The sequence below is a fragment of the Mytilus californianus genome, unplaced genomic scaffold (assembly GCF_021869535.1).
Source record: "Mytilus californianus isolate M0D057914Y unplaced genomic scaffold, xbMytCali1.0.p SCAF_7, whole genome shotgun sequence".
NCBI classification, from domain to species: Eukaryota; Metazoa; Mollusca; class Bivalvia; order Mytilida; family Mytilidae; genus Mytilus; species Mytilus californianus.
The window spans coordinates 85,618,659-85,646,274 of record NW_026262723.1 but is presented as its reverse complement, the minus strand read 5'-3'; the positions used below and the strand labels follow the sequence as shown (position 1 = coordinate 85,646,274).

Here is a 27,616-nt window from a genome sequence, read left to right as displayed (position 1 = left end):
AAAACAACCACTTAAACTATAGTAACTGATAGACTACACAAATAGAATGTTGAATAAAATGCTTTGTTGAGCACAGCTGGATACGACCGCAGAGGTCCAACCCTAACCAGTTGGGGTGAAAATGGACACAATATTCGCGCTTGATACAGGTCTGAATTTGTATTGTAATTGAATATTTGACACATAATAGGTTTCTGACACTGAATAACTGTAGTCAAAGAACTAAGAATTGGTTATATGATTTGAATTTATATTCAATTTTTTGCTTTTATGCAATACACTATGCTGTTGCGAATTGACCCCCCCCCCCCCCCAACAAAAAACAAAAAAAAATGTACCCCCCTTATTTTTTGCTTTTGTGAAATACACTATGCTGTTGCGTATTGACCCCCGACCCCCCCCCCCCCCTCTTTTTTTTGCAAATTTAAAAAAAAAAAAATTCTGAAATCTGAAAGAAAAAAAAAAAATGCCCCCCACAAGTTGTCCATTAACCAGGAAACCCTTGTTTTCCCCCTTTTTTGCCCCTAATTCCTAAACAGTTTGAGCCATAACCCCCCAAAGCCAATCCTAACCATCCCTTTGTGGTATGGAAACTTGTGGTATAATTTCAGAGAACAAGTTATAGTCTGGAAGTTACATAAATGCTTATTTTTGGCCCCTTTTTGGCCCCTAATTCCTTAACTGTTGGTACCATAACCCCCAAAATCAATCCCAACCTTTCTTTTGTGGTATTGAACCTTATGGTAAAATTTCATAGAGAGCCATTTACTTAAACTAAAATTATTGTGCGAAATCCAATGCGTCTTCGGACGACGACGCCAATGTCAAAAATTTTTGCGGTCATATAATAACAACAGTAGTTCATCTACAGAAAGCACTAGCCTGTCAACTCTTAAGGTTGCGAGTTCAAACCCTGCTCTTGGCGAGGTGTGTTAGACTCAGACCTTAATTGATGAGGATTGCCAGTTGTCCTGCAGAAGGTTCTCACTTTAAAGATTATTCCTAAAATGATTGATCATTACAGTTTCAATTCTCAATTCACTAATAACATTTCAACTCTGCCATAGATGTCATATTTCCACTATGTCAATTTGAATAATGACCAGTATTGTCATGTTACTTTAAACTTATAAAGTTGATGTGACTTTGGAATCATTTAACTGGAGATGCTTACCATTTTGACGCACATGCTCATAATCCATTTAGAATTCATGCCATTCTGTTTATTTTCACTCCAATGTTTGCATACTTAATTCCCAAATTATGAGATATTTAAACTTCGGTATATGTGTACTATATTTATATCTTTTACTGAAATGTTAATTTATATATATCTATTACTGAAATGTTTACGTCTATTACTGAAATGTTGACATCTATTTACTGAAATGTTTACATCTATAACTGAAATGTTTATATCTATTACTGAAATGTTTATATCTATTACTGAAATGTTTATAAATGAAATGTTCAAATAACACAATGCAGGCAAGGCTCTGCTAGAACATCAATAACTTAACATCATGAAGGCTCAGCTAGAACATCAATAACTTAACATCATGAAGGTTCAGCAACAATTGTCTTTGGTGAACAAAAGCCAAATGATTGTGGCTAAAAAACAATATTTATATTCAGAAGGTATGTCTGAAAGTAAAACTGCTGTATCAAACATTTAGCACAGCAGATATAACCACTACTTTCACATTTATATCCCACCTGTGCAAAGGTCAACCAATCATTCATAGAAAGGTAACTGATAGAAGGTGTTATCAATGTTTAAATACCTTTCTTCAGCTAATCTTTCAACCAATGATTCAGGAATGTCTTTTTCATTCACGCTTACAAGTAAATCATCTGGAAAAAAGCAAAAGTTCACCATTACAAGGGAATAACTATTCATACAAAATAATATGTATATACACAATATATTGGCATCAAAACTTTTGTTCTACACTAAAACAACATTTGCATGCATTATACTATCTAAACAGGAAGTAGGTGTCTTAACTGATCCAGAGACCGTTCTTTAGAAAAGTGCACCAAAAAATTTGTTTTCATTCAGCATGTTGGAAATCTCAAAGTATGGGCAAACAGGAAGTAGATACAAAAAACTCTCACAAGTTACAATTCATTACTGTCAAACTACTGATGAAATCATTCTGTTCTGTAGTTCATGAGAAAAGTATGACAAAAATAAGTTTTTTCATTTATCATAATATCAGCAAACATAAAGTAAGTGTCTGACAGATGGATCAATACTGTGGATTCCTTTTATTTTCGTGGGTACCAATTTTTGTGCATTCAGATAAATAAGTATTTTCCGGGATATTTGATTTCACGTTTTTCAAAAATTCTGCAGAAATAACTCTGACATCAAAGAAACATAATTGACATAATTGTGAAAATTCATGGTCAAATTAATGCCTGCCAGTCTGTCTATTTACTTACTCATACAGGATTCTCTTATATACACCAACATATATGCATTTGTACAATGTTTTACATTCATTTCTTCATCCTGACCACCAAAATTGTTATCTATTCCTTCAGACTTTGTACACCGTGAAACTACATCATCATCAAATTTGCACCACTGAAAATAAAATAAATTCTAAAATATTCTAAAACTGACCACAAATGTTAATTATATCATTCTGGTCAACATGAGTTTGTCCTAACATTCCCTTTATAGGAGTCATTAGAGTTACATCACTAATAACTTTCAACAAAATAATGAATGTTCAATGTCCCTTTGCTATCAGTTTTGTTTTAGGTGACATTATAATAACAGATCTAACCACTAATCTATACATTCAATAGAAAACAGCTAAAACCAAAAAAGGCAAAAAATACAGATCTAAAAGTGCTCACAGCTAATGAAAGCTAGTTCAAAGCAAATTTAAACCAATAAATATAACATGCTTTCCAGGACTAAAACTGATTAAGTAATGTTAGCATATTTTCCATTTAATGGCAGGATTATGAAAATCCAATCAAGTTTTTAAATGAAACCAATACTGTTGAAATGTAAATATTATACCTCAATTACACATTTGTCAGAGCTTTACAATAAAACCTATTTGGCTATGTTTTTACTAACAATACAAGTTTAGATTCAAATAAAAGTTGCCAGAAACTAATTGTTTTGGACAAAGCAGCAGCATTAGACTCTGCAATGTTTTACCAGGAGCATAAATAATCAGTTTTATCCTCTTAATCAACAGTGATAGCAAATTATCAATTCCTAGAAGCACAACATTAAAATTTGATTGATGCAATAAAATGGCATAGAGTGGACACTGCTATTTTCAATAATGACTTCCTAAAAGCTTTGCACAGGCTATTTCATAAATAATTTGAGAATAGACATTTATGCACATTTAAGAAGTTTTGAGAGATGAGTTAGTTGTATTTGCTTTATATTTGATCACATACCTTGCCATCTCCTTTAGGATTAATATATACAACATAATGCCCCCCATGGTTGTCACCACTATGTACAAGCACTGCATGTAATACATAATTGGCAGGTGTTTTCTCTTTCTTATTTTGGTATTTATCTAGACACAGTCTCTCTGGAAATTCAAATCTGAAAATATACAATTATTAAATAAGTTTGATGTTGAGATTGGGAGGTATACAGTTAGTTATATAAGAAGAAAGATATGTACTTGCTGCAATATGCAAAGTGTTGAAGTTGAGTACCATTTTGCTTTAGTGTGTCCTGCATAGAGATTAGTAAGGCTGCATTTCTAACCAAAATACTATTGTTATGGCCAAATATGACAAAATTAAGGCATTTGTATAAACACAAAATATAGATCATTAGTTCAAAAAAATATGTAATTCACATCTAATTAGTTGTTTAGAATGTTGTTCTCCGACGTTTAGTATGTGACACAATGTCAATATGTTTGTGTTGCTATAGCATGTAACTTCTTCTTAGCCATAAGAATTTATTCATTTAATGACTGAAAACTTCTATGCAGTCTCACATATCATACTTTTACAGTTAGATAATAGAACACCTAGATCTAAACACTTAACTTACTGAACAACTAACATCCAAAATCCTTATTCTTAAATTGCCAAATACTTAAAACTTTTTCAAGGAACCGATAGAAGCTGGCATTGCTTGAACTGTAGAATTTGAATTCAATTTTTATGTCTCCACAATTCCCTGCAAAAAGATTCTTCATTGTAAAGTTTCTGAAAACTTAACTCGAACAAGGTACTGCAATTCTATATGTTGAATCAAATTAATTTTAATATCATTCATGAGTAACAAGCTACCTTACTATGAAATAAATAGAAGAATGCCTGCATCAAGAAATTGATATGTGAAAATAACACCATCATGACATAAATTATAGAAAGCTGTTTTCAAGCACTGAATATTTTACCACAAAATAATGTACATGTACAGATGGAAAATGTTTCAATTTCTAACTAAATATTCAATATCCACATCTTACTTGACATCTATACCTTCCAATACATTATCATTCAAATTATAAAATCTCTGTACACAAACATAAACCTTACTTTTCATTAATTTTAACATAGGCATCTGCCATTGGATCGTACATAAATCGGAGAAGATGAAGATGAAGAATTGGTGGAAAGCTTACAAAGATAACACCTTTCTCAGCTTCCTGCAAAATAAAGAATAAACACAGGTAAAAATGGTATAAGAAGAGTCTATGTTTCATTTTTAACTAAATATATATAAAAGATGAAAGCTATAGGTATAAATGGAAAATACTAGACATTACAATGTATGAACATCCAACAATTCATTATCAATCAATTATTGAAGGTTAAGTTAACAACTAACATGAAAGTTAAACATTATTCAATAAAAATGCAGTACATAGAAAATATGATTGTTTTGTTCCAAGATTATAAAATATCATAAATTTATACAGTCAAACCTGCCTTAACAGTCACCTTGTTTCAGCGGTCACCTGTCTCTAACAAAACGTTCAAACCCTCCCTAATGTTTTCTTCATGTAATTTATATTATTTCAGCGGTCAGCGTTCATCTTATTTTCAAACGAAATCCTCATTTTAACTTTCAACAACGGTCATTTTAATGTTTTTAACTACCAAAAATCTGTATGACGAAAACTATAAGTTGTCAAATCGATGTCAAAATGAAAATCCAAATCTGTTAGCAACCAAGATTGCGCAATAGAAGGTAAATTTTGAATTCGCCTTGTTCCCCTCTTTCTAGTTTCCATAGAAAACAGTATCAGGGACTTATTTCTCCAAGAATATTAACATATTTTGAATTTTTCTTAAAATTTACAGTGCCGGGATCCGCCATTTTTTATTTCACTGCTTGCAAGTACGATAACACTAAAACAATTTGACCTGGTCTTGGCCTCGGGCGATGTCGTAATCAGATTTTTGAGGAACCTCATTTCAAAGGTCACCTCTCTTGAGCGGTCACTATTGATACTTCCCAAGAGTGACAGCTTAAAACAGGTTTGACTGTATGTGAAGTTTCGCAACAGGAATTGTGTGCAAGTAAAATGCATGCTAAATAGGGCATTTACAAGATTTAAAATTGACTGCCAATTCTAAACTAGATGAGACAAATGTAGCTATTAACAGATATTTGTTACATTTAAGGAATAACAGAACTTTATTAGAAGCAAGTTTTTGTCAATGTCAAATCCTCAACTGATGGTGGCAACTCTTTTAATACAATACTGTTATTTCTATTCTAATACATTCGGCTATAGTAATGCATCCGTTGAGTTTAAAAAAGGGTATACCATCTTACCTGAAGGCCATAATCCCCAGCATCATATTTGTTATCACCCTCCAGAGATTCTTGTTTCACGTAGTCATCAAATGATTCATAAACTGAAATTTGGAATGAAACATTTCATTACAGATTAACATGATCTTCTTGCCTCTTTTGCTTCAAAAACAGAACCTTGATGTTTTTCAAATAGAGGATATTTCTTAAGAGTTACACTTATATGTCATCCATTTTGATTTAGCTTCTTGCGCTTCTTCCGACACTTGTCACTACTGTTTAAAAGAAATGTACCAAAAAGGCATTTCCATACTCAATATTATTGAACATCTAATCTTGCTGACATTTTGTTTTAGCCTTTGAAGAGTTTTCATCTGATGTCTTTATATACTTGTCACTACAGCTTAAAGGAATTGTACAGATCAGGAATACTCAGAATTGTCTACAAATAAGGATACCCAACCTGCCTCTGACATTTGTAAACATTAACATTAAATGGTTATTTAACTTAATATGTGGTACTGAACATCAAGCTAGAGTCCAGTTTTATTAGTGACACACTTTCTATTGTCTGTCTACTTCATCATGTGTTATTGATGTTTGCTATTTTGACAGCTTATGAAATGTTAGAATTTTCAAATTATATTAGTATTAAGTGAGTTGTCTAATAAATCATAAAATTTTGCAATTCCTTCTATATGATTATTTTAATATTGAAATATTAAAATGTCATATTGTATTCATGCTTTCCTTACCATTCTTTTTTCCTTTGACATTTAGCTGAATATCATAAAATGCCTCTTCCTTCTGAGAGCAATATTCAACATGCTTACATCTGATGTAAGACTAAAACAAAATATAAACATTTATAAATCTTAAAAATCTGTGTCTACTTTCACGTGTTGTACCAGATAAGGAAAAATGAAACTGGACATATGTGCCATTAAGCACAGAATTAAATGAGATTTTTAACCTCCTTTGATTACAGAAACAGATTCTATTACTGAATTCAGGCTTGTATAGTCTGCGGTTTTATTCTCCAAAATTGAACCTGCCAGACAGGGGAGCGGACTATAGAGTATTATAAGCAAGATATAAGAGAAAAATTCCAATTTTGCGAGGTTTGTTTACATTCCCCCATGTTTGTTATTGAAATTGTAGAGGGCGCTCTTATCATTTTCAAAACTAATAATTTACCTAATCCATATTAATATGCAATTTTTATTCAATATCAAATATAAACTGATAAATTACAAAATTAAATGCTTCATTACAAATTTCTCGTTTCTTTTCACTGCATTGCATAAAATAAACTGGAATCTGCTTGAATTTAACGGAAAGAAAAAAGTGTATGAGTCAGCCGGGAACCAGCTTATGCACTACAAAATGTAATCGGTTATTTGTTCCGTTTTGGTGTTTCATACTGATGCATGTATTTTGTTTTAGCTTAAGATCCTTCAAACATTTATGTGATGGATATGTTAAACATTATTTTACATAAGGATGGAACTGTTTTACTTTCAAAGTCATATTCTAGTGATATCTTTTAAGTACAGATTTTCTGTACACTCTCACCATATTTATTTCATTTACACGTGCAATTTCGAACTTCCAGTTTAAACAAACACAAAGTTTCTCAATTGGGTTTTCTTGTGATTTTGACTTATTTTAAAGTGTTCTAGGATCATTTACCAGCATTTTCAACTTCAATTTGGGGGTGCGGACAATGTATCAGTGCGAACTATACAAGGCTGAATATGGTATAAATAAATTTGCATTAAAATCATTTCAAGCCAATGAAATTGTTAAAACATATGGCATATTCATTTCAAGAAAAAAGTAATTATAATCACTTAAATTGTGCAAAGTATCAGTAACAGATTGTATATATGGAATGAAAAACACTAAATAAAAGATACAGAAATGGAATGGTCTTGGTCTTTGTATGTGCAGCATCATATTCCTTTTTAAAATAACAATGCATGGATGCCAATTCATCTACAAATCTTTCATGAATCTTTCTTCTAAAACAGAACTCTTAGGAAACAATTTTTGTTTAACATTTAAGCATTATTTATTTATTTTTAATCAGCCTCTTTCATTAAACATATGAATGTATCATCAACATACATGAACACTGTAGTAGTATACTAACCAACATCTTGCCCTCAAAAAGCCGTGGTATTGTTCCATCCACCACTGTATCCTTCATTTTACTTTCCATATTTTCCAATAACTGGAAGAAAAATTCATAAATTTTTTTCTTCAAAAATGACTGCACTATTGTACTTTCTTACTTATAGAAATGATGAGGCTGTTTCCTTGTAAAAATAATGATGTTTTGTAAAAAGTTATGAGCATTTCATTACAAAACACATTTTGTCTCAAATTCCAACCAAATTAATTTATTTCTACATGTTATTTATTCCCTAAAGAAAAGTTATAATCACTTCATTACAGAACACATTTTGGTAGCCAAATTCCAAACAATTTATTTATTTAACTGTACTCTTAGTATTGCTACAGTTATCATAATATATGAATTATTTTTTAAATCCTTGGAGACCTTCCAGTGACTATAAAAATGTTGAACAGCAATTATACAACTACTCTTTGATTTGATACAAGGTAATTTTTCATTCAAATTGTTGTATAATTCATAACAACTCCAATTCCTTTTTTCACAATTCCACTTTTAATTGCTCTCAAGCTGTAGTATTGCCTACATCCTGAAAATTAATAAATAAAACATGAAAATTTAAAGAGGGCTGTAACAGTATGAATACGGTTCATTAAGTATTAAAATTTAAGACAAATGCTGTACTTACCACTCTACACAATTCTTGTACATCATGCTGCATAAATGTGTCAAAAGTTTCCCACCTAAAATACACATGTATAGACATAATCATCAAGCGATTGATTAAAATTCTTCTAATGCCATTTCTAACTTAATTATTAAACTGATTTTCCGTCTCTTAAACATTTTAAAATCCACAACTAATACATGATAAAAATTCACTTTAAGCTATTGTCTATTCAGATAAAATATTAAGTTTCAGAGACAATGTTAATTAAGTACATTGAAATGACTAACCCATGCAGACAAATTTGATATTCTGATAAAATAAACGAGTGAGCAACATAATATCATTGATGACCATAGGTCACATGTAGGCCTAGGCTAGTTTAAATTTCCATTACTCAATGAATGATCTTTAGCTTTCCAAAAAGTTTTTATGCTTTTTTTCTTCTGAAATCATGACTGTTCAATATACAACAAGCTTACCCAAATGACTTAGTGAGTTTCTTTGTTCCTACAGGTTTATCACCAAACTGCAGCTCATAGAATACTCTCTGTAAGGACAATGGAACACTCTTCTCTGGGTCATCACTCTCTGTTGGCATCAAATAGGTGGCCTTAAATAAATATATTTAACTGGTAAACAACATGCATGAAAATGCAGTGATCAAACCTGAAGATTAGGGACTTATTTGGCAAAAACTCACATAAAAATTCTGGATTGGCACAGGTTTTGTTTAGTAAAGAGCTGTGCCATGAGCATATGATATGCCCGTCGCCAAGTGGAAAGTTTTCAACAATTTTTCAAATAATAAAGTTCTATAACTCCGCAATGTAATTTCAGAAATTTATAATAAAATAAAATGCTCCACAGGGCGCAGCTTGATACGACCGCAGAGGTCGAACCCTGAACAGTTGGGGCAAGTATGGACACAACATTAAAGCTTGATACAGCTTTGCATTTGGATTGTGATTAAATATTTGACACAGCATAGGTTTCTGACACAGAATGAATGTGGTCTAAGAACTTAAAAATTTTAAATTGGACATTCACGGTTCACCTATTATGGTCCAATATCCAAAATCTAAATACATGGTTAGATTCAGCATATCAAAGAACCCCAAGAATTCAATTTTTGATGAAATCAAACAAAGTTTAATTTTGGACCATTTGGACCTCAATGTGGACCAATTTAAAAACGGGGCCCAAAATCCCAAAACTAAATACACGGTTAGATTCAGCATATTAAAGAACCCCAAGAATTCAAGAATAAAACCCCATTGAAATTGGTCAAGAAATAAGCAATTTATACGAAGTATCTTCTTTTGCACAATACTGTGCAATTAAATATTTCTTGCTATTGCGCAATACTGTACAATTGACAATTTCTTGCTATTGCGCAATATTGTGCTATTGGATATTTCTTGCTATTGCGCAATACTGTGCAATTGAAGATTTCTTGCTATTGTGCAATACTGTGCAATTGAAAATTTCTTGCTATTGCACAATACTTATTATATAATTATTTACACATCCTGTTTGGTGTGTATCTCCTACCATATCATTATTATTTGCTTTTAAATATAAATCAGAAATAACCAACTTAAAATGGAAAATTTTAAAAGAAAAAAAAAAGGAAAAAAAAAAAAAAATCCCCCCCCAATTTTTTGAACCCCCTTATGATTCATCACCCCCAAACTCAATCCCAGCCTTCCCTTTGTGGTATGGTACCTTGCAGTATAATTTCAGAGAGATCCATACACTTGAACACAAGTTATTGTCTGGAAACTAGAAAAATGTGTTTTTTGGCCCCTTTTTGGCCCCAAATTCCCAAACGTTTAGGGCAATTACCCCCAAACTCAAACCCAGCTTTCCCTTTGTGATATGGAACCTTGTAGTACAATTTCAGAAAGATTCATACACTTACACACAAGTTATTGTCCTGAAACTAGAAAAATGCTTGTTTTTTGCCCCTTTTTGGCCCCTAATTCCTAAAATATTGAGGCAATTACCCCCATCATCAATCCCAGCCTTCCCTTTGTGGTATGGTACCTTGTAGTACAATTTCAGAGAGATCCATACACTTGAACACAAGTTATTGTCTGGAAACTAGAAAAATTCGTAAAGGTTCCGCGGAACCCAGTGTCTCGCCTACTTTTGCTGTTAATCGCAGGCTCAACAAAAATGAGGAAAAAAATCAATAAAAATATTCCTTTAGATGCTATCTTTTGATTGTAAGAAGCTTCTGTCAAAGTTTGGTATAAATCCAGGATAGTTTATGAATCTAATAAATGTTTTAAAAACTTTAACTGCAGACTGTATTTAATGTTAACTGGAAGAAAAACTAAGTCCATTTATAAGTAAAATACGGATAAACAGGTACAAATTTTAACAAAATTTCCTTCTAGATACTAGCTTTTGATCATAAACAAGCTTCTGTCCAAATTTGGTACAAATCCAGGATAGTTGAAGAAAGTTATTAAAATTTTAAAAACTTTAACCACAGAGTGAATGTATTGTTTCCTGGCAGAAAAACTAAGTCCATTTATAAGTAAAATACGAAAAAAAATGAAATTTTTTTTTAACAAATTTACTTCTGGATACTATCTTATGATCATAAACAAGCTTCTGTCCAAGTTTGGTACAAATCCAGGATAGTTTAAGAAAGTTATTAAAATTTTAAAAACTTTAACCACAGAGTGAATGTATTGTTTCCTGGCAGAAAAACTAAGTCCATTTATAAGTAAAATACGGAAAAAATGAAATTTTTTTTTTAACAAATTTACTTCTGGATACTATCTTATGATCATAAACAAGCTTCTGTCCAAGTTTGGTACAAATCCAGGATAGTTTAAGAAAGTTATTAAAATTTTAAAAACTTTAACCACAGAGTGAATGTAATGTTTCCTGGCAGAAAAACTAAGTCCATTTACAAGTAAAATACGGAAAAACAGGAATTTCATTTTTACCAAATTTACTTCTGGATACTATCTTATGATCATAAAAAAGCTTCTGTCCAAGTTTGGTAGAAATCCAGGATAGTTTAAGAAAGGTATTAAAATTTCAAAAACTTTAACCACAGAGTGAATATTTGTGGACGCCGACGAAATGTAGGATCGCTATGTCTCGCTTTTTCGACTAAAGTCGAAGGCTCGACAAAAATGCTTATTTATGGCCCCTTTTTGGCCCCCAATTCCTAAACGTTTCGGCAATTACCCCCAAATTCAATTCCAGCTTTCCCTTTGTGATATGGAACCTTGTAGTACAATTTCAGAAAGATCCATAGACTTACACACAAGTTATTGTCATGAAACTAGAAAAATGCTTGTTTTTTGCCCCTTTTTTGGCCCCTAATTCCTAAAATTTTGAGGCAATTACCCCAAAAATCAATCCCAGCATTCCTTTTGTGATATGGAACCTTGTGGTACAATGTCAGAGAGATCCATACTCTAACACACAAGTTATGTCTGGAAGTTACAAGAATGCTTATTTTTGGCCCCTAATTCCTTTACTGTTGGTACCATAACCCCCAAAATCAATCCCAACCTTCCTTTTGTGGTATTAAACCTTGTGGTAAAATTTCATAGAGATACATTCACTTAAACTAAAGTTAGAGTGCGAAAAACCAATGTGTCTTCGGACGACGACGCCAACGTCATACCAATATACGACCACAAAAATTTTTTTGCGGTCGTATAACAAAAGGGAGCTTATTTCAATAGATATAAACAAGTCACTAAAGTTTCATCATAACTGAAGTTTTTGAGTTATTGTCCCAAATACTGGAAAATCCCCCCTTTTTTATAAATAAAGTCCCAATATTCCAAAACGTAAAATCAGAAATTTTTAAAAATCAAAAAGGAAATTACGTCAATATATATAAATAATTCACCAAAGTTTCATGAAAATTGTTCAAAGCATTTTTGAGTTGTAGTCAGAAAACTCCCCCATTTTTCATGAATAAAATCCACTAACTCGAAAACGTAAAATTTAAAATTTATAAAAACCGAAAGCGAGCTTACGTCAATAGATATAAACAGTTCACCAAAGTTTAATGAAAATTGGTGAAAGCTTTTTTTGAATTATTGTCCGACATGTTGACGACGGACGGACAATGGTATACCATAATACGTCCCGTAAACAGGCGTATAAAGACAATCAAAATATTGTTCATATTAACCTTTCCTATACATTTTATCCAAACTCCTCAAGTACTGTAAGGGTGAGAGCTCTTTCAAAGCAGATTGAAAACCACACCATAATAAGACAAGTTATACAGAAGACTTTTCTTCAAAGGAAGACTGAAATTTTAGAAAAAGTATAATACACAAAACACATTTATAATTTTTCTTTGTCCAAAAGCTGAAACATATAGTTCAGGATACAAAGAAAGGATAATAAATGGAAGGAAGTTACCTTTCTTAGTTTGTTAGTAAAATAAAGTGTCTGCAACAGAGAATTCATGTAACATGTTGCTCCTTGATTCTTCAATCCAACAAAACCAGTATGCTTCTTTGAGTCCCAACTGGAATAAGACAAAAAAGCTCAATGAAAATAATCAATTTCCTTCATATTCATGAAAATCTTAATAAGTTATTCCCTGGAGGTTATTTTTATAACAGAAAGATTTTAATAATTCCTACTTCTTTTCAGGGAATATCAAATTTACCTTTGAGTGATGAGTAATGAATCAAGGTCATATGACAGGTGTCTGTTATGTAAATACAGCATAAGTGTTAAAATATAATTTACCTGACTCCATGAGGTGCATCAGCTTTCACATATACTTCTATTGTAATTTTGTCATCCTTCACAAAACCTTTGGCTGGATCCATTAATTCCTGTTTTAAAATTTTGCAAATAAGTAATGCAAGATTTATAAGATGTAAATTGTAAACTGCTCAATATTATTTGGATACAAAGTCATACTAGAATTTTGTGTTGTATGTTACATTTTTTTAAACATAATTTAATTTGAATTAACTGTATAGAAATTCTGTATCATTAAAGGCTTGATTCTTAACCTTCATTTTTTCATGTCTAAGAACTCTCATTTATTTAAAAAATAAAATTATTTTGATTTTGAAATAAGGGCTGTTCAATTAAAACATACTTGGGACCCAGGAATAGCACTTTGGATGCATGAAATTTACAAAGTGTTGTTTTCATATTTTTTTGAAAGAGAGTAACCACTCATACACACAATTTTGGACATTGTAAACTTCTACAACATAACTTTTAACACCCACCAATAGTGGCAAACTCAAGTTGCCATGAATGTTTTTTTGGAGCTAACCTAACATTAATTTTGCATTGAAACAATTCAAAATTCAAATTCAAATGATAAATGTTAAAATATTTACATATAGCATATTAAGCTTTTTTCTTGTTTTTTTTTTTTTTATTTTATCTTTTATACATCAAGTGGGCCATATATCATATAACTTATGGGAAAAGCCCGAAAATAAGCATAATATACTATGATGTCATGAAAATTAACAAAGAATGTTTTGAAGAAAAAAAAGATAAAATATTCATTTCATTTTCTGTGTAATTAAGAATAAAGCAATTGCATTTCTAATTATCAAACTCTGTATGTATGTAGTGTGAATACAACAGTGATTCATAAAAATGGCTTAAAATAAATTTTGTATCATAGTAAAAAAAAACAAAAAACTTTTTTTTTATTAGTTTATAGATCATTGTAATATAGCAAATAAGTCAAGTCACTTTGGGCTAAATAGTAGTCATCTCCCTTACTGTTAACTAACAAATTTTCAGAAGCAATTTATTTTCTCCAATACAAAATAATGTCAATATAAATGGTCACAAATTGTTGAATTTAGATATTCCCCTATAGGAATACCTCAACACAATTGGAATATAAGTAACAAAAATGTGAAATTGTTTAGAAATAGCTGAATGTGGAAAAAGTATTCACGAAAAATAAGTTGATTTACAGTACATAGACATTAGCTTTGTTTCAGTCCATAAAACTCTCTATGATATATATATATATATCTATCTGACACTGAGTTTGTAATATTTTGTTTCAAAATGATATTTAGTGAAAGTAATATTTAACACTTTCTGCCAGAGGGCTTTAGACTGAGTGTTGATATCAGTCGAGGGATGATAACAGGTCAGATGTGGAAAAAGGAATGTCTTAATCTATTTATCACTTGAGAAACAAAACTGTCTAAATAAATTGCCGTAGCCATTACTTACATTCCATGAAACAAAATGACTGTATCCCCAATCATTCTCTTTACTATAGAATAAATGCTGGATTTCTACAACAACAAATATTAAAGTTTTTTTTTACACAAAAACATGTCTCCATACTTTCCTCTTATCAAAGTTCAGACATGGAGTTAACTATTGTAAAATGTGATAAATCAATTTACAAATACACAAAACAAATTAAAATGTAATCAATTACATTGCATTGTTTTTATCATAATCATGAAAACTGGGAGTCAATGGCAAACTAATTATAAATATTATTTTCTCGTTTGAATTGTTTTGCATTTGTCATTTCGAGGCCTTTTATAGCTGACTATGCGGTATGGGTTTTACTCATTGTTGAAGGCTGTACGGTGACCAATAGTTGTCAATTTCTGTGTCATTTGGTCTCTTGTGGAGAGTTGACTCATTGGCAAGCATACCACATCTTCTTATTTTTATATTAACTTACTTCTTGTAAAAGGCTCTGCATCATTGTGTGTAACAATTTTAATAGCTGCTGTTGCATTACATGACCATGACCTAAAAAAATATTTATACATAATAAATGTGATTTGTTAAAGTAGAAGCTAGAATATCAACTGTTTCATTAATCACAGAAATACATCATCATTTCAAATTGGAGTTTTATATGCTGTCTTTGCTACAGAAGTATCTGATTTATGTTAAACATTATCTAAACTTGAACACGAATATGAGCCCATACGACACCATGCCCTGCTTGAACTATCCTATTTCCACATTGATGTGAAGTCAACTTCATGGTTAACTATATTACTCTAAAACTCAAGTTTTATACAGATAGACAGACAGACAAAAAGACCAGAAGACATAGTAAAAATATAAATGGAAATCATAATTCCAAATAGGACACATTCATTCCACTGTTAAATAAAATAAAGATTCTTACGTTGAATCAGATTCCCCATTGCATTGCAGAAACAAACCAAGGGTCTTTTGGTTGTGTCTCTCAGGGTTCTGGCTCCAGCGAGGCATTGCAAGGACTTTCCTGTAAAGATGACATGTAATGTATGAACTTATGATATTGCAGCTTTTTGTATAAAGCAATCTGTTGCAGATATTTAAACATATTTTTTGTAGTAATAAATGCAGGGGAAAAAATTATAAATCATTGTTTAAATTTATAAATATCATTTGATATTTCAATTTCATAAAAAAAAAAAAACACATTCGTTTCTCTATTATTATTATACATTTTCCTAAGATTTTTTTCCAATTTCAACATGTTCAGGGGTAAGAACAATTGAATAGTTCTTATTTTATATTATGCAGAAGTTTGATCTGCAAAATAAATATAAATATAAGAATTCTTACCAAGGAAGATTTCTAACCATACATGATGGACTCAAAATGCTATCTTTCAGTTTGCTTATATTTTCAATTGTATAGGTAAATGTTGTTTCAGCTCTACTTTCATCTGAAAATATACAAGATTACATTTTCATCATGTTCATAGGACCTAAAATCAAAGAGTTTGGGAGCTCTGAGGGAAAAGACAGCCATTGTTTCTATTTTTTTTGGGTATCTTTTGATAGTCTTCTTACATAGAACATAAATGTAACAAGCATTCTGAGAGTATTGCATGGCAATACATAGTCCCCTACCGGGTAAAAATTCATTATACAGGAACAAAAAGCTAACTTGTTCTATAACTTGTCATGGTGTAAACAATTAGAAAATATCAAGTCAATATCTTCAAGCAGGACTAAAAACAGTGTGGAAAACTGATTAAATGAGTGAATTTTACAAGTCCAAGGACCATAACTCTGCACAAAATTATCAGACTGAAACAAAATTTCGAAATTGATCTGTATAACTTGTCATGATAAAACTATAAACCAATTATCAATCAATATCTTCAAGCATGATGAAAAAAAGTGTGAAAACACTATAACATTAGATATAATTAATAGTTCTCGAAGATTAGATATGATGTAATACAGTGTATATCTACTTTCAAATTATAATCAAATATAATTAATAGTTCCAAATATTTTTTCTTTTCTTTTGTCACATTTTCAAATTATAATCAAATATAACTAATAGTTCCAAATATTTTTTCTTTTCTTTTGTCACAAACTAATATAGATTTGTAACTTTTCTATAAAATGAAACTAATATAAAATAGTAACTTATCTATAAAATGAAAGTAATATAGATTTTTAACTTTTCTATAAAATGTCAACAATTTTTATCTAAACAATGTAATGTAATATATACATTAATAAAAATAGATTATTATCTAATTTAAGGATTTCACTTCATAATTTTTTTTATATATATATATATATAGCATTCAGAAAATTAGTTTATACAAATTGAAAATAACATACAAACCTGCCAAAAATTTTTCAAATAATTTACCAAAGAATGTCTTTTAAAAAATGAGTTATCTCCCTTTGTACAGAAATATGGTTTAACATAGTACTCTAACATTAGATATGGTCCAGAGTTATGGTCCATAACTCTGGACTAAATCATCAGACCGGAACAAAATTCGAACTTGATCTATAACTTGTCATGGAAAAACTATATACCAAATATCAAATCAATATCTTCAAGAACGAAAAAAAAAGTGTGGAAAGCTGATTTACCGGACTGACGGACGGACAGACAGACGGACAGATTGCAAACCTAAAGTCCCCTTCCACTTCGTCGGTAGGGGACTAATAAATTAGTTTAGTAATAATCTTAATTAAAGCATCTTGTTTATCATGTTTATAGTAGGTACAGTTAAGCAAGCCATTGTGAAATATTTTGAATTTCAATATGGTGGACGAGGTCAGATTATTTAGTCTTTGTGAAGGCAACTTTATTTATAATCACAAATAACTAACTTGATAAAATGCAACTATTAACTAAAATGACAACAAGAGTGCACATGCTGAAATGTCTCATCTGCTTTACTTGATTAAATTAAATTTCATACCATACACCAAATAAAATTGGCCTATTGCATATACTCAGATACTGTAATCCAAAGGGCCAGAAAAACAGACCTGATTGCCAAAATTGAACATTGACTAAATTAATGAACCATGAAAAGGTCAAGGTCTGATGAACCTTACGAGACAACAACAAATATAGTTGACCAATGACTTACAGTATTTGATAAATGGACAAAACCATGAAAATTTGCCAGACAGACATGTCTACCTAACAATCATTCCATGGTATATACCAAATAAAGTGGCCCTATAGCTTATAGTATCATAGATATAGCCCAAACAGGAAAGACTTAAAACATTGTCCAAAGAATCCAAAAAAAAAGGTCAAGGTCAGATGAAACCAGCAGGGATGGGGTAATTGAAAATGTAATGGTAATTAAGTGTAATGCATTACAATTTTTCATGTAATTGAATGTAATGTGTAATTGAGCATTTTTTTAATTACATGTAATGGTAATTTAATTACAATGAAAAAAGCGTGTAATGCTAAATTACTTTTGAATTACATTTCAATTACATGTACTTTTATGGCGTTAATGATAAGAAATTATGGTAATATAGTATTTAATTGACATACAGAAATGTTTGCTTAATAGTCTTATAACTTTAAAACATGTGAGAATCATATATTAGTGTTGTTCAGTTTTTAAGAAAGATCTTTATCTAAATAGATTGATAACATGTATATATACATTCCATCAATACATGTATTTATGTTCAAACAAATGTGTAACTCTTTCTTAGACAGTTCATCTAGAATTACTGCACAAAATCATTTTGTCGAATTAGTATACACAAAAGGATTATAGAAATAAAAATTATCAGCTGTATAAACAAACAGCAATTAATCAGATTAAAATGTGTAATAAAACAGCCTAGGGACAATGCCACTATTACATGTATTTTATCTAATTAGCAAAATAGTGCTGATATTTAGACATTACACACTGTTTGTACTAAAAATAGTTTCAATATTGTGACAAGCATACTTTTGAATATTTGTAAAGTAAAAAAACATGAAGACATTTTTAATTTATTCATAATTTTTTTTATTTATATCATGTTGAACAAGAAATGATTGTAACAGGATGCTGTTACGAAGTCTCCCAAACGAAGCTCCCATAATTCGTAATTCCCAGGGTCGCCTGACATTGGGCAACGTCCAGTGAAAATTGGTTTGGTCCAGTTAAGTTATATGCATTAGTGATGCCTGGGGACTAACCTTGTATATCATTCAAATCATCTTGGCATGACAAACCAGAATATATATGGTTTAGGGGTGGGGATCTCGACCATTTACAAGATACTAGAACATTGGGGGTGGGGAGGAACCCCTGGGGACTGGCCCTATACGTCATTCAAATGTTCATTACATGACGAACAGGAATATATATGGTTTAGGGGTGGGGACCTTGACCACTTAGAAGATATTAGAACTTTCTTAAATGGCAGGGGGTGGGGGTGACCCCTGGGGACTAACCCTGTATTTCATTTGATGTGCTTTATCATGACAAACCAGAATATATATGGTTTAGGGGTGGGGATCTCAACCATTTACAAGATATTAGAACTTTCTAAAATGGCAGGGGGTCGGGATGACCCCTGGGGACTAACCCTGTATATCATTCAAACCATCTTAGCATGACAAACCAGAATATATATGGTTTAGGGGTGGGGATCTTGACCACTTACAAGATATTAGAACTTTCTTAAATGGCAGGGGGTGGTGGTGACCCCTGGGGACTAACCCTGTATTTCATTTGATGTGCTTTATCATGACAAACCAGAATATATATGGTTTAGGGGTGGGGATCTCGACCATTTACAAGATATTAGAACTTTCAAAAATGGCAGGGGGTCGGGATGACCCCTGGGGACTAACCCTGTATATCATTCAAACCATCTTAGCATGACAAACCAGAATATATATGGTTTAGGGGTGGGGATCTTGACCACTTAGAAGATATTAGAACTTTCTTAAATGGCAGGGGGTGGGGGTGACCCCTGGGGACTAACCCTGTATTTCATTTAATGGGCTTTATCATTTAGAACATTTTCAATTAAAAAGATTGTGTCTATCACAAACGGTTTTCAATTTATAATCATTTGAAAATTTTAAAAAATAAAATCCCATAGGGTTCTATAGTAAAACCCTCTTTTCTTTTTGCCCCTCAAAGTACCCCTTTATAAACCCCATTGCACAAACAAAACCCTGATTGCACCACTAGACATGTTAGTCTAACATATTGTGAAACCCTAAGTTAATCTGACAAGCGGTTTTGGAGAACAGGTGCGGACAAGTTCAAATTTAAAAGCGGCGGAAGAAGAAGAAGAAGAAGAAGAAGAAGAAGAAGAATAATAATAATAATAAGAACTGAGCAAAAACAATAAGTCTTCCCAAACTTCGTTTGGGAGACTTAATTAAATGACTTCATTTCTGAGTTGTCAAAATACCCCTTAATTTATTGGCAAGTTGATAGGAACACATTCCCTCTTCCATCAACACATCTTATGATCTAGCAATATTGGTCATATCAGCTCTTGTCCAAACAAAGTATTCGGACCAGAGAGATGTAGACTAAATGACAAAACATTAAAACTTCTTATGATGATCAAATGCAATGCTAAAACTATGTTGTAAGCTTACATGAATATTTTACACATGCTATATATACATGATATATATTGTAAACAATGTTTAAAAAAATATGATAAAATGTAATGTGTAATTTAATTAATTACTTTAGTAAAGTAATTGTAATTTAATTAATTACATTTCAAAAACTGTGTAATGGTAATTAGTGTAATTGATCATTTTTGCAATGTAATGTGTAATTTAATTAATTACATTCCAATGTAATTGACCCCAAGTCTGGAACCAGTCAGATGGACAAATACACCTTACATTCATTCCATACACCAAATACAGCTAATCTTTTGCTTATAGTATCTGAGAAACAGACCAAACCAAAATAAACTGCTTCGCTGAGCGCAGCTGGATACGCCCCCCCCCCTTTAAAAGTCTTAAAATAGAAAATGACATACATAATCATGGCTAAAAAATATTCCTTAATCAGCATTTTTATATAGTAACATTTAAAAAAAAATTTGCGGTCGTATAAAAATAAATTGACAGCTAATCACCTCAAGACAATACAACATTTCTTTATACATAATTTAAAAGCAGTGTAAGGGAGGTAATCCAAACATAACATTGTACTGTTTTTTAATTGTCCATTTACCAGGAAACCCTTGTTTTTCCCCTTTTTTTGCTCCTAATTCCTAAATGGTTTGAGCCATAACCCCCCAAAGCCAATCCTAACTATCCCTTTGCGGTATGGAAACTTGTGGTATAATTTCAGAGAGATCCATAAACCTTTCCACAAGTTATTCTCTGGAAACTAGAAAGATGCTTATTTGGGCCCCTTTTTGGCCCCTAATTCCTAAACTGTTAGGGCTATATCCCCCAAAATCAATCCCAACCTTCCTTTTGTGGTTATAAACCTTGTGTTTAAGTGTCATAGATTTCAATTTACATTTACTAAAGTTGTTGTCCGGAAACCAAATGTCTTCGAACGACGCTGACAACGACATGATACCAATATACGACAAATTTTGCGGTCGTGTAAAAATGTGTCTTCCAATTTCTTTTATATACGTCTATTCCAGGTAAAGATGTACATAATTTGGAAGCAAAAATTTGCCACCAGAAGTGAAAATCATATATTGTTTTTCTGCCTTTTACCTGTATTGGACTGGGCCGAAAAGCAATATAATATTTACTCATGATTTATGTCAACAGGGGGAGGTCAACAGTATAACACATGCTGATTTATCTGTATAATGACTATTTGCTCATTTCATTTAATAAATATAAATATTACATGAGGAACAAAGTTGCATTCATACAAATATTCAATGAGGTACGAAATGGTAAGGGTACAAAATGATACTTTAATGCATGACAAGAAAACAACGCCACCTATGTCACAATTACAGTCCGTTAACTTTTTGCTTTGCACAAGTAGCACATGAAGATAGTTCTGTGTTTCGTGAAGAAACTTCATTAATATTTATGTATTTTAGACAAATACTGATTTCATAATCATACACGATTTCTGCGAATAATTGTAATACTAATGAGTACAGGATATCCGTTTTTCTAGGAAGCGTGGAATTCCCAACATGATGTCACTAGCTGGGTATATTTGGAATATTTCGTAAATACAGATTTTTCATGATTGTAAAAGAAACATATATATAGTGAAAGGGAGAGCTCAAGATACGATAATTTCACAAGAAACAGAAGGGAAATGTGTAGCACAATGTTTAAAGTCAATCTGTTAATCTCCTTCTCATCAAATCAGTAGGAAATTTTGAGTTGTTTCTAACTATAAAATACAAAATGGTTTACGTGAGAGACTTGGAAAGTAGAATGTCTAGCCAACCCTATAGGGAATTGGTGGATTAAAGCTGTCTTTTCCCAATAAAACTGCTTTTGCCATAATCATAAGGATAAACATAGTTACAATAACTTATCATCCATGAGGACCTCATATAGCAGTTGTTTTTATAGGTGAAGTGCATGCAAAATTTTGATTCAATCATTTGATTTGTATTCTTTGAAATTTTGTCAGAGGCAAGAATTTTGATGCATGTCAATGCTGATTAGTGATAAATACCATTACCTATGTTGAAGTTAAGAATATTTATGGTCCAAGGTGTTGGAAAGGAAGGCAGTTTTCATAAAATTGGCAGAAACACAGTATTGTGAGTCCCTATACAAATATAAAACATAAAACAACACAGATCTTTGACAAGTTTCTGACATTTACGATTATGGTTACCTTCTTCCATATCTTCCTCCTGGTTATTAGCTCCCTTTTCATTGTCTATGTCTCCATTTACTGGAATCATGTTGGCATCCTCTCCCCTCTCCTGGTCCTCCTCTGTAAATTAAGAAAAGAAATATCAGAAAAATAATTACATATAACATGTATAAAAGATTTTACAAAACTTTGCCAGCCTTGTCTGTACCAAAGATTGTTTGACTGGACTTCCACTACTGTAATTCTGAAGTTCTTTTGGTTAAACTGTGCCATGTACAAATGTATGACTGCTTTTCTGTCTGTAAATAATTGTATCATACATTTAAATTTGGACAACAGAAATTCATATCATCAGTATTCATTTAAGTATATTTAAAGAGAATTTTATTGAATAGTCATAGCATATTGAAATAAAGATGCCAAAATCCAAAGGATTAGAAGCGTGGAGATGTGGTGGATGCACACATGACAAAATCATCAAAATGTTTACAGACTGAGACCCTTAGCCTATCATTCCTAATAATTTGGTAAAGTTTGAAGTTAATCATGCAAAGCATACTGGAGTTATTGGACAACACGTGTCCCTATTTTCGACATTTAAAGTCCTATAATTCTGGAATTACAAAAATTTCAATAAGTATAGACCCTAGTTAACATTTAAACAAATTGGATTGTGAAATACACACAAAACCTACAAAGGTTCTCTTCAGTTAATATACAAACATGATATAATCAATAAATATAAATACATGTAGAACCTAATTCTACCATCATTCATAATATAGTCCGTTTGACTTCTATAAATCTTCAAAAAATAATTCTTAAAAATTCATTTTTATAAATAAACATTTTTTTTCTTGATGTATGTTAATGCATGATATATACGAACTCTTACTATGAATATCCTAATTTTGGGCCAATAATAAAAAAAGTTACCCATTAGGTCTCTATGTTACTTCTATTTTTTTTATATAAAATATTTGATGGAGTAAGTATGAATAGTGTAACAGCCTTCCATTCAAAACAAAAACATTATTTTTGAAGATTTATAGAAGTCAAACGGACTATACATCATTAAATATTTCCATACACCAAATATAGTTGACCTACTGCATATAGTATAAGGAAAACAGACCAAAACACAAAAACTTAACATTGAGCAATGAACCGTGAAAATGAGGTCAAGGTCAAATAAAACTTGCCAGACTGACATGAACATCGTAAAATATTTCCATACAGTTGACCTATTGCATACAGTATTAGAAAAACAGACAAAAACACAAAAACTAAACTATGACCACTGAACCATGAAAATGAGGTCAAGGTCAGATGACACCTGTCAGTTGGACATGTACACCTTACTATCATTACATACACCAAATATAGTAGACCTATTGCTTATAGTATCTCAGATATGGACTTGACCACGAAAACTTAACCTTGTTCACTGATCCATGAAATAAGGTCGAGGTCAAGTGAAAACTGTCTGACGGGCATGAGGACCTTGCAAGGTACGCACATACCAAATATAGTTATCCTATTACTTATAATAAGAGAGAATTTAACATTCAAAAAAATCTGAACTTTTTTTACAAGTAGTCACTAAACCATGAAAATGAGGTCAAGGACATTGGACATGTGACTGATGGAAACTTCGTAACATGAGGCATCTATATACAAAGTATGAAGCATCCAGGTCTTCCACCTTCTAAAATATAAAGCTTTTAAAAAGTAAGCTAACGCCGCCGCCGCAGCCACCAGATCACTATCTCTATGTTGAGCTTTCTGTGACAAAAGTCGCAGGCTCGACAAAAACCGGAACTAACAAACAAGCCCAAAAGTTCCAACGGAACTTATCAACCAGTCACAAAGTTCCATTTGGAGAATTGATGCAAAGAACCACATGAGGAGGGAGGTATTCTTCCCTCTCTTGAGGGTACTATGAATACCAAATTTGCATGATAATGTAACTTATTCCGTTTTATGTGAGCTATGAAATACAACTTAAATTTTGCATATTTGTCCCCAAAGAAACCCCTTTCAGTGCGTTGGGTATTCTTGTAAATTAATGATTTGCTCTTATATATACTGATACTCATTCTTCCCCCTCTTTCTACAAAAAGGACGAAATATGGTATATTCAGAACGATGTAACTAGTTGTTCTGTTCCGCCATAACTATTCAACTAGCTACATTGCTCCGGGACTTTTCAACTAGCTACTTTTTTCCAGAACTTTTCGACTGCACTTGGAATAAAACAACTAGTTGGAAACATCGGAACGAAATAACTAGTTGAAAAGTTCCGCCGGAACAAAGTAACTGATGGAACATAGTGGCTGTTACATTGACACACGACAGCACAAAATACTGATTATGTACAGACAATTGACTTCATTATGAAGAATCTTTTCAGCAAAGGCTATCGATAATTAAGATTTATAATCAAAGTTTTCTTTAATATATCACTAAAATAAAGAACTTGACATTCAGTAAAACATGCCTGTATCATTGTGTATATTCATTATGGATTACACATGCGTGCAAGTGCTTCTTTCCTCTTTTTGACAAGTTCCAGATTAGAAGCTTTATTTTGAAAAGTGAATTACTACCAAGCCCAATAAAAGAGAAAAACATTTATTACTCATTTAAAACCACTTTTACAAGTATGATTCCCAAAAACATTGATTTAGTGCCATTTGATAGCTAGAATAAAATTCAACACAATTTGCAACATTTACCATAGTTTCATGATGAAAACGTAGTTGAAAGAAAGAAGAAAACCATAATAAACTCATTAAAAAACATTGTTGTATTTGAATTCTGTAAGAAATGGTAAATTCAGATGCAATATGTCTTTGCCTGTAGTTACTTTTGATGCGAAAAATAACACAACTGGCTGCCATTGATCATATTCACTTCTTCCGTGTATAATCCTCAGAAGAAGGAGTACACCCAAATAAAGAAAGATAACTCAATTTTTATTTTTTTCTAGTATTGTGATACTTATTCAAGATCTGTCTACATACTTCTGACTTAAGGACTTATAAGTTTAGGTCTTTTGAGTTATGGGCAAAGCTAAGAGGGTCTTGGTAGCAGGATGGGTAGGGGGCTTAGGTCATTTTCTGTGTGCTCTATTTTGTATACACATGTTCTCTATTCTGTATATTATACCCAATTTTTTCTCTTTTCTTCATTTAATTGCCCATTTTTTCTATTCTTTATTTTTTAATTTAAAAACATTTCCTCTATTCTGTAGCATATAAAAACCATAAGCTAATTATAAGGACAGGAACATTGACCAATAGAGTCATCATGTAATTCCTATTAGTCCCTGTTTGGAGACATAAACAATCAAATAAAAACATGCAATATGTATGAAGCCTCAAAATCCTAGCTATTGTTCTTTCACAGAAAGGAAGAATAAACATAATCATGATAATATGATAAAGCAAGACATGACATGACAAATCATCACTTAAAGTTAAATAATGGGCAGTGCATAAGAAATTTAAATTGAACATGGTTTCAATTTTGGTAGAGGAAATCAAGAATCAGACTGCTTCTAAAGTTGGCTCCTAGTTTTTCCAAACTGGCGACAAAATATAGCTGCTGGCAATTTTTCTGTCTCCAACTTTTTTGGAGCCAGAGCAGCCCCTGAATCTGACCAAAAAATTCTGGTTTTTCAATAATAAAAGTAGCATGTTGAAATCTTTTTTATGTGTGCCAGACAATGGATCTTACATACTAGTCCACCTTGTCAGACTCTTAGAGTTTTTGCCAGACCTACACATTTTTATATAAATTGAGGCATTTTAACTTGATAAAAAACAGGACTGCAATGAAGTTGTCTAGATGAATAGACAAGTTTGTAATCACGAAGTCAAGGTTTGCTCAACACAATTAACAAACAGGATAAATGTCATATCCCTGACTTTTTCAAGAACTGATAGATCAAAATTGTTTACCAGACAAAGGGTTTGACACGCATGACAATGTAAATCAGACCGGGACATCTTTTGTCAAATGGCTACACATGAAAAAATTTCCAGACCCTTGTCCTTGATACTGTTGCTTTTAATATATAACCTTCATCATTAGCTGTGGCAATAGACCTTATCGCTATTTGTGAATCAGCGACAATTGAACTATAAATGTCATACAACACTCGCTTTTCCTTGTGGCATTGCCATGACAATCTCTATCGTTCAAATTTATGGTAATATCTGTGATGTAAAGCAATGGCACACTAATAGCAATAAGGTGTATGGACCATTGCTCTTATACTTCAGTTGGTAGAGAGTTGGCTTACTGAACAAGATGACCAAGGTATCGTCCATAGGCTGCAACTATATAAATTTCATTTTTGCGAGGATAATCATGCTCTGTTAGATAATTTACAAAGCAATTATAATAGTAGTATTAACTTATCAGCAAGGTGTGGCAATACCTTGGATCAATTAATAAATATTTCATATACACACCAGTTTTAAGATGGTTTTCCATCTCAACATCGTGTTCAACATTTTCATTTGTAAGTGTTTTTCCGTCTTTCACATGGTTCATTGCGGTGTGATTTGAAGTGACCGTTTTGTTGCGATCTCGCCCTGGAGTTGACGGACTTTTTGGCGGAACGGTCACCTTCTGCTTGCTTATAACCCGCCCTATGTCTGCAAAATTATCCCCATTGAAGGGGAATCACAACAGGCATATTCTTTCAGTAAAATTCATGAATGATATGCCGATATTGCGAATGAAAATAAACAAGATGGCGGTAGAAAGTGGGGCAACATGGGATAGCTATTTGTAATTTTCAATTTTGCCTGAAAATAGTTGTTACCATTGTTACTGCTGACTTTTGCGGTCATTTTCTGTCTTCAGTGATTACTGTTTTTATGCATCACAACATAAGATGATAAAGGCGGGTGATTTGTCTTCGACAGTATTTCCGGCGCGTGAATTCGTTACTATTCGGTTATTTTCGTCATAATTGTTTTTATG

At 31.9% G+C, this 27,616-nt stretch overlaps 1 protein-coding gene across 2 annotated transcripts in view; it reads right to left on the bottom strand.

Moving 5' to 3' along the window:
• The window catches only part of LOC127707699 (ubiquitin carboxyl-terminal hydrolase 7-like), a 46,914-nt gene extending 19,313 nt beyond the window's left edge, over positions 1–27,601 (bottom strand). Inside the window, exons 1-17 of one of the 2 annotated variants that reach the window (XM_052212376.1) lie at positions 27,456–27,601; positions 22,637–22,738; positions 16,156–16,258; positions 15,731–15,829; positions 15,272–15,342; positions 14,803–14,867; positions 13,327–13,415; positions 12,991–13,099; positions 9,060–9,190; positions 8,599–8,653; positions 7,926–8,006; positions 6,526–6,616; positions 5,792–5,874; positions 4,546–4,655; positions 3,436–3,589; positions 2,449–2,593; positions 1,785–1,854 (exon numbers count right to left, since the gene is read on the bottom strand). In XM_052212376.1, the coding sequence (XP_052068336.1) occupies positions 1,785–1,854; positions 2,449–2,593; positions 3,436–3,589; positions 4,546–4,655; positions 5,792–5,874; positions 6,526–6,616; positions 7,926–8,006; positions 8,599–8,653; positions 9,060–9,190; positions 12,991–13,099; positions 13,327–13,415; positions 14,803–14,867; positions 15,272–15,342; positions 15,731–15,829; positions 16,156–16,258; positions 22,637–22,738; positions 27,456–27,483 (1,586 nt within the window). In that variant the 5' untranslated portion in view covers positions 27,484–27,601. Of the gene's footprint in view, positions 1–1,784; positions 1,855–2,448; positions 2,594–3,435; positions 3,590–4,545; positions 4,656–5,791; positions 5,875–6,525; positions 6,617–7,925; positions 8,007–8,598; positions 8,654–9,059; positions 9,191–12,990; positions 13,100–13,326; positions 13,416–14,802; positions 14,868–15,271; positions 15,343–15,730; positions 15,830–16,155; positions 16,259–22,636; positions 22,739–27,099; positions 27,401–27,455 lie in introns of those variants that run through there. The other variant, XM_052212375.1, reaches the window with a different exon arrangement.
• Positions 27,602–27,616: the final 15 nt, after the last annotated feature.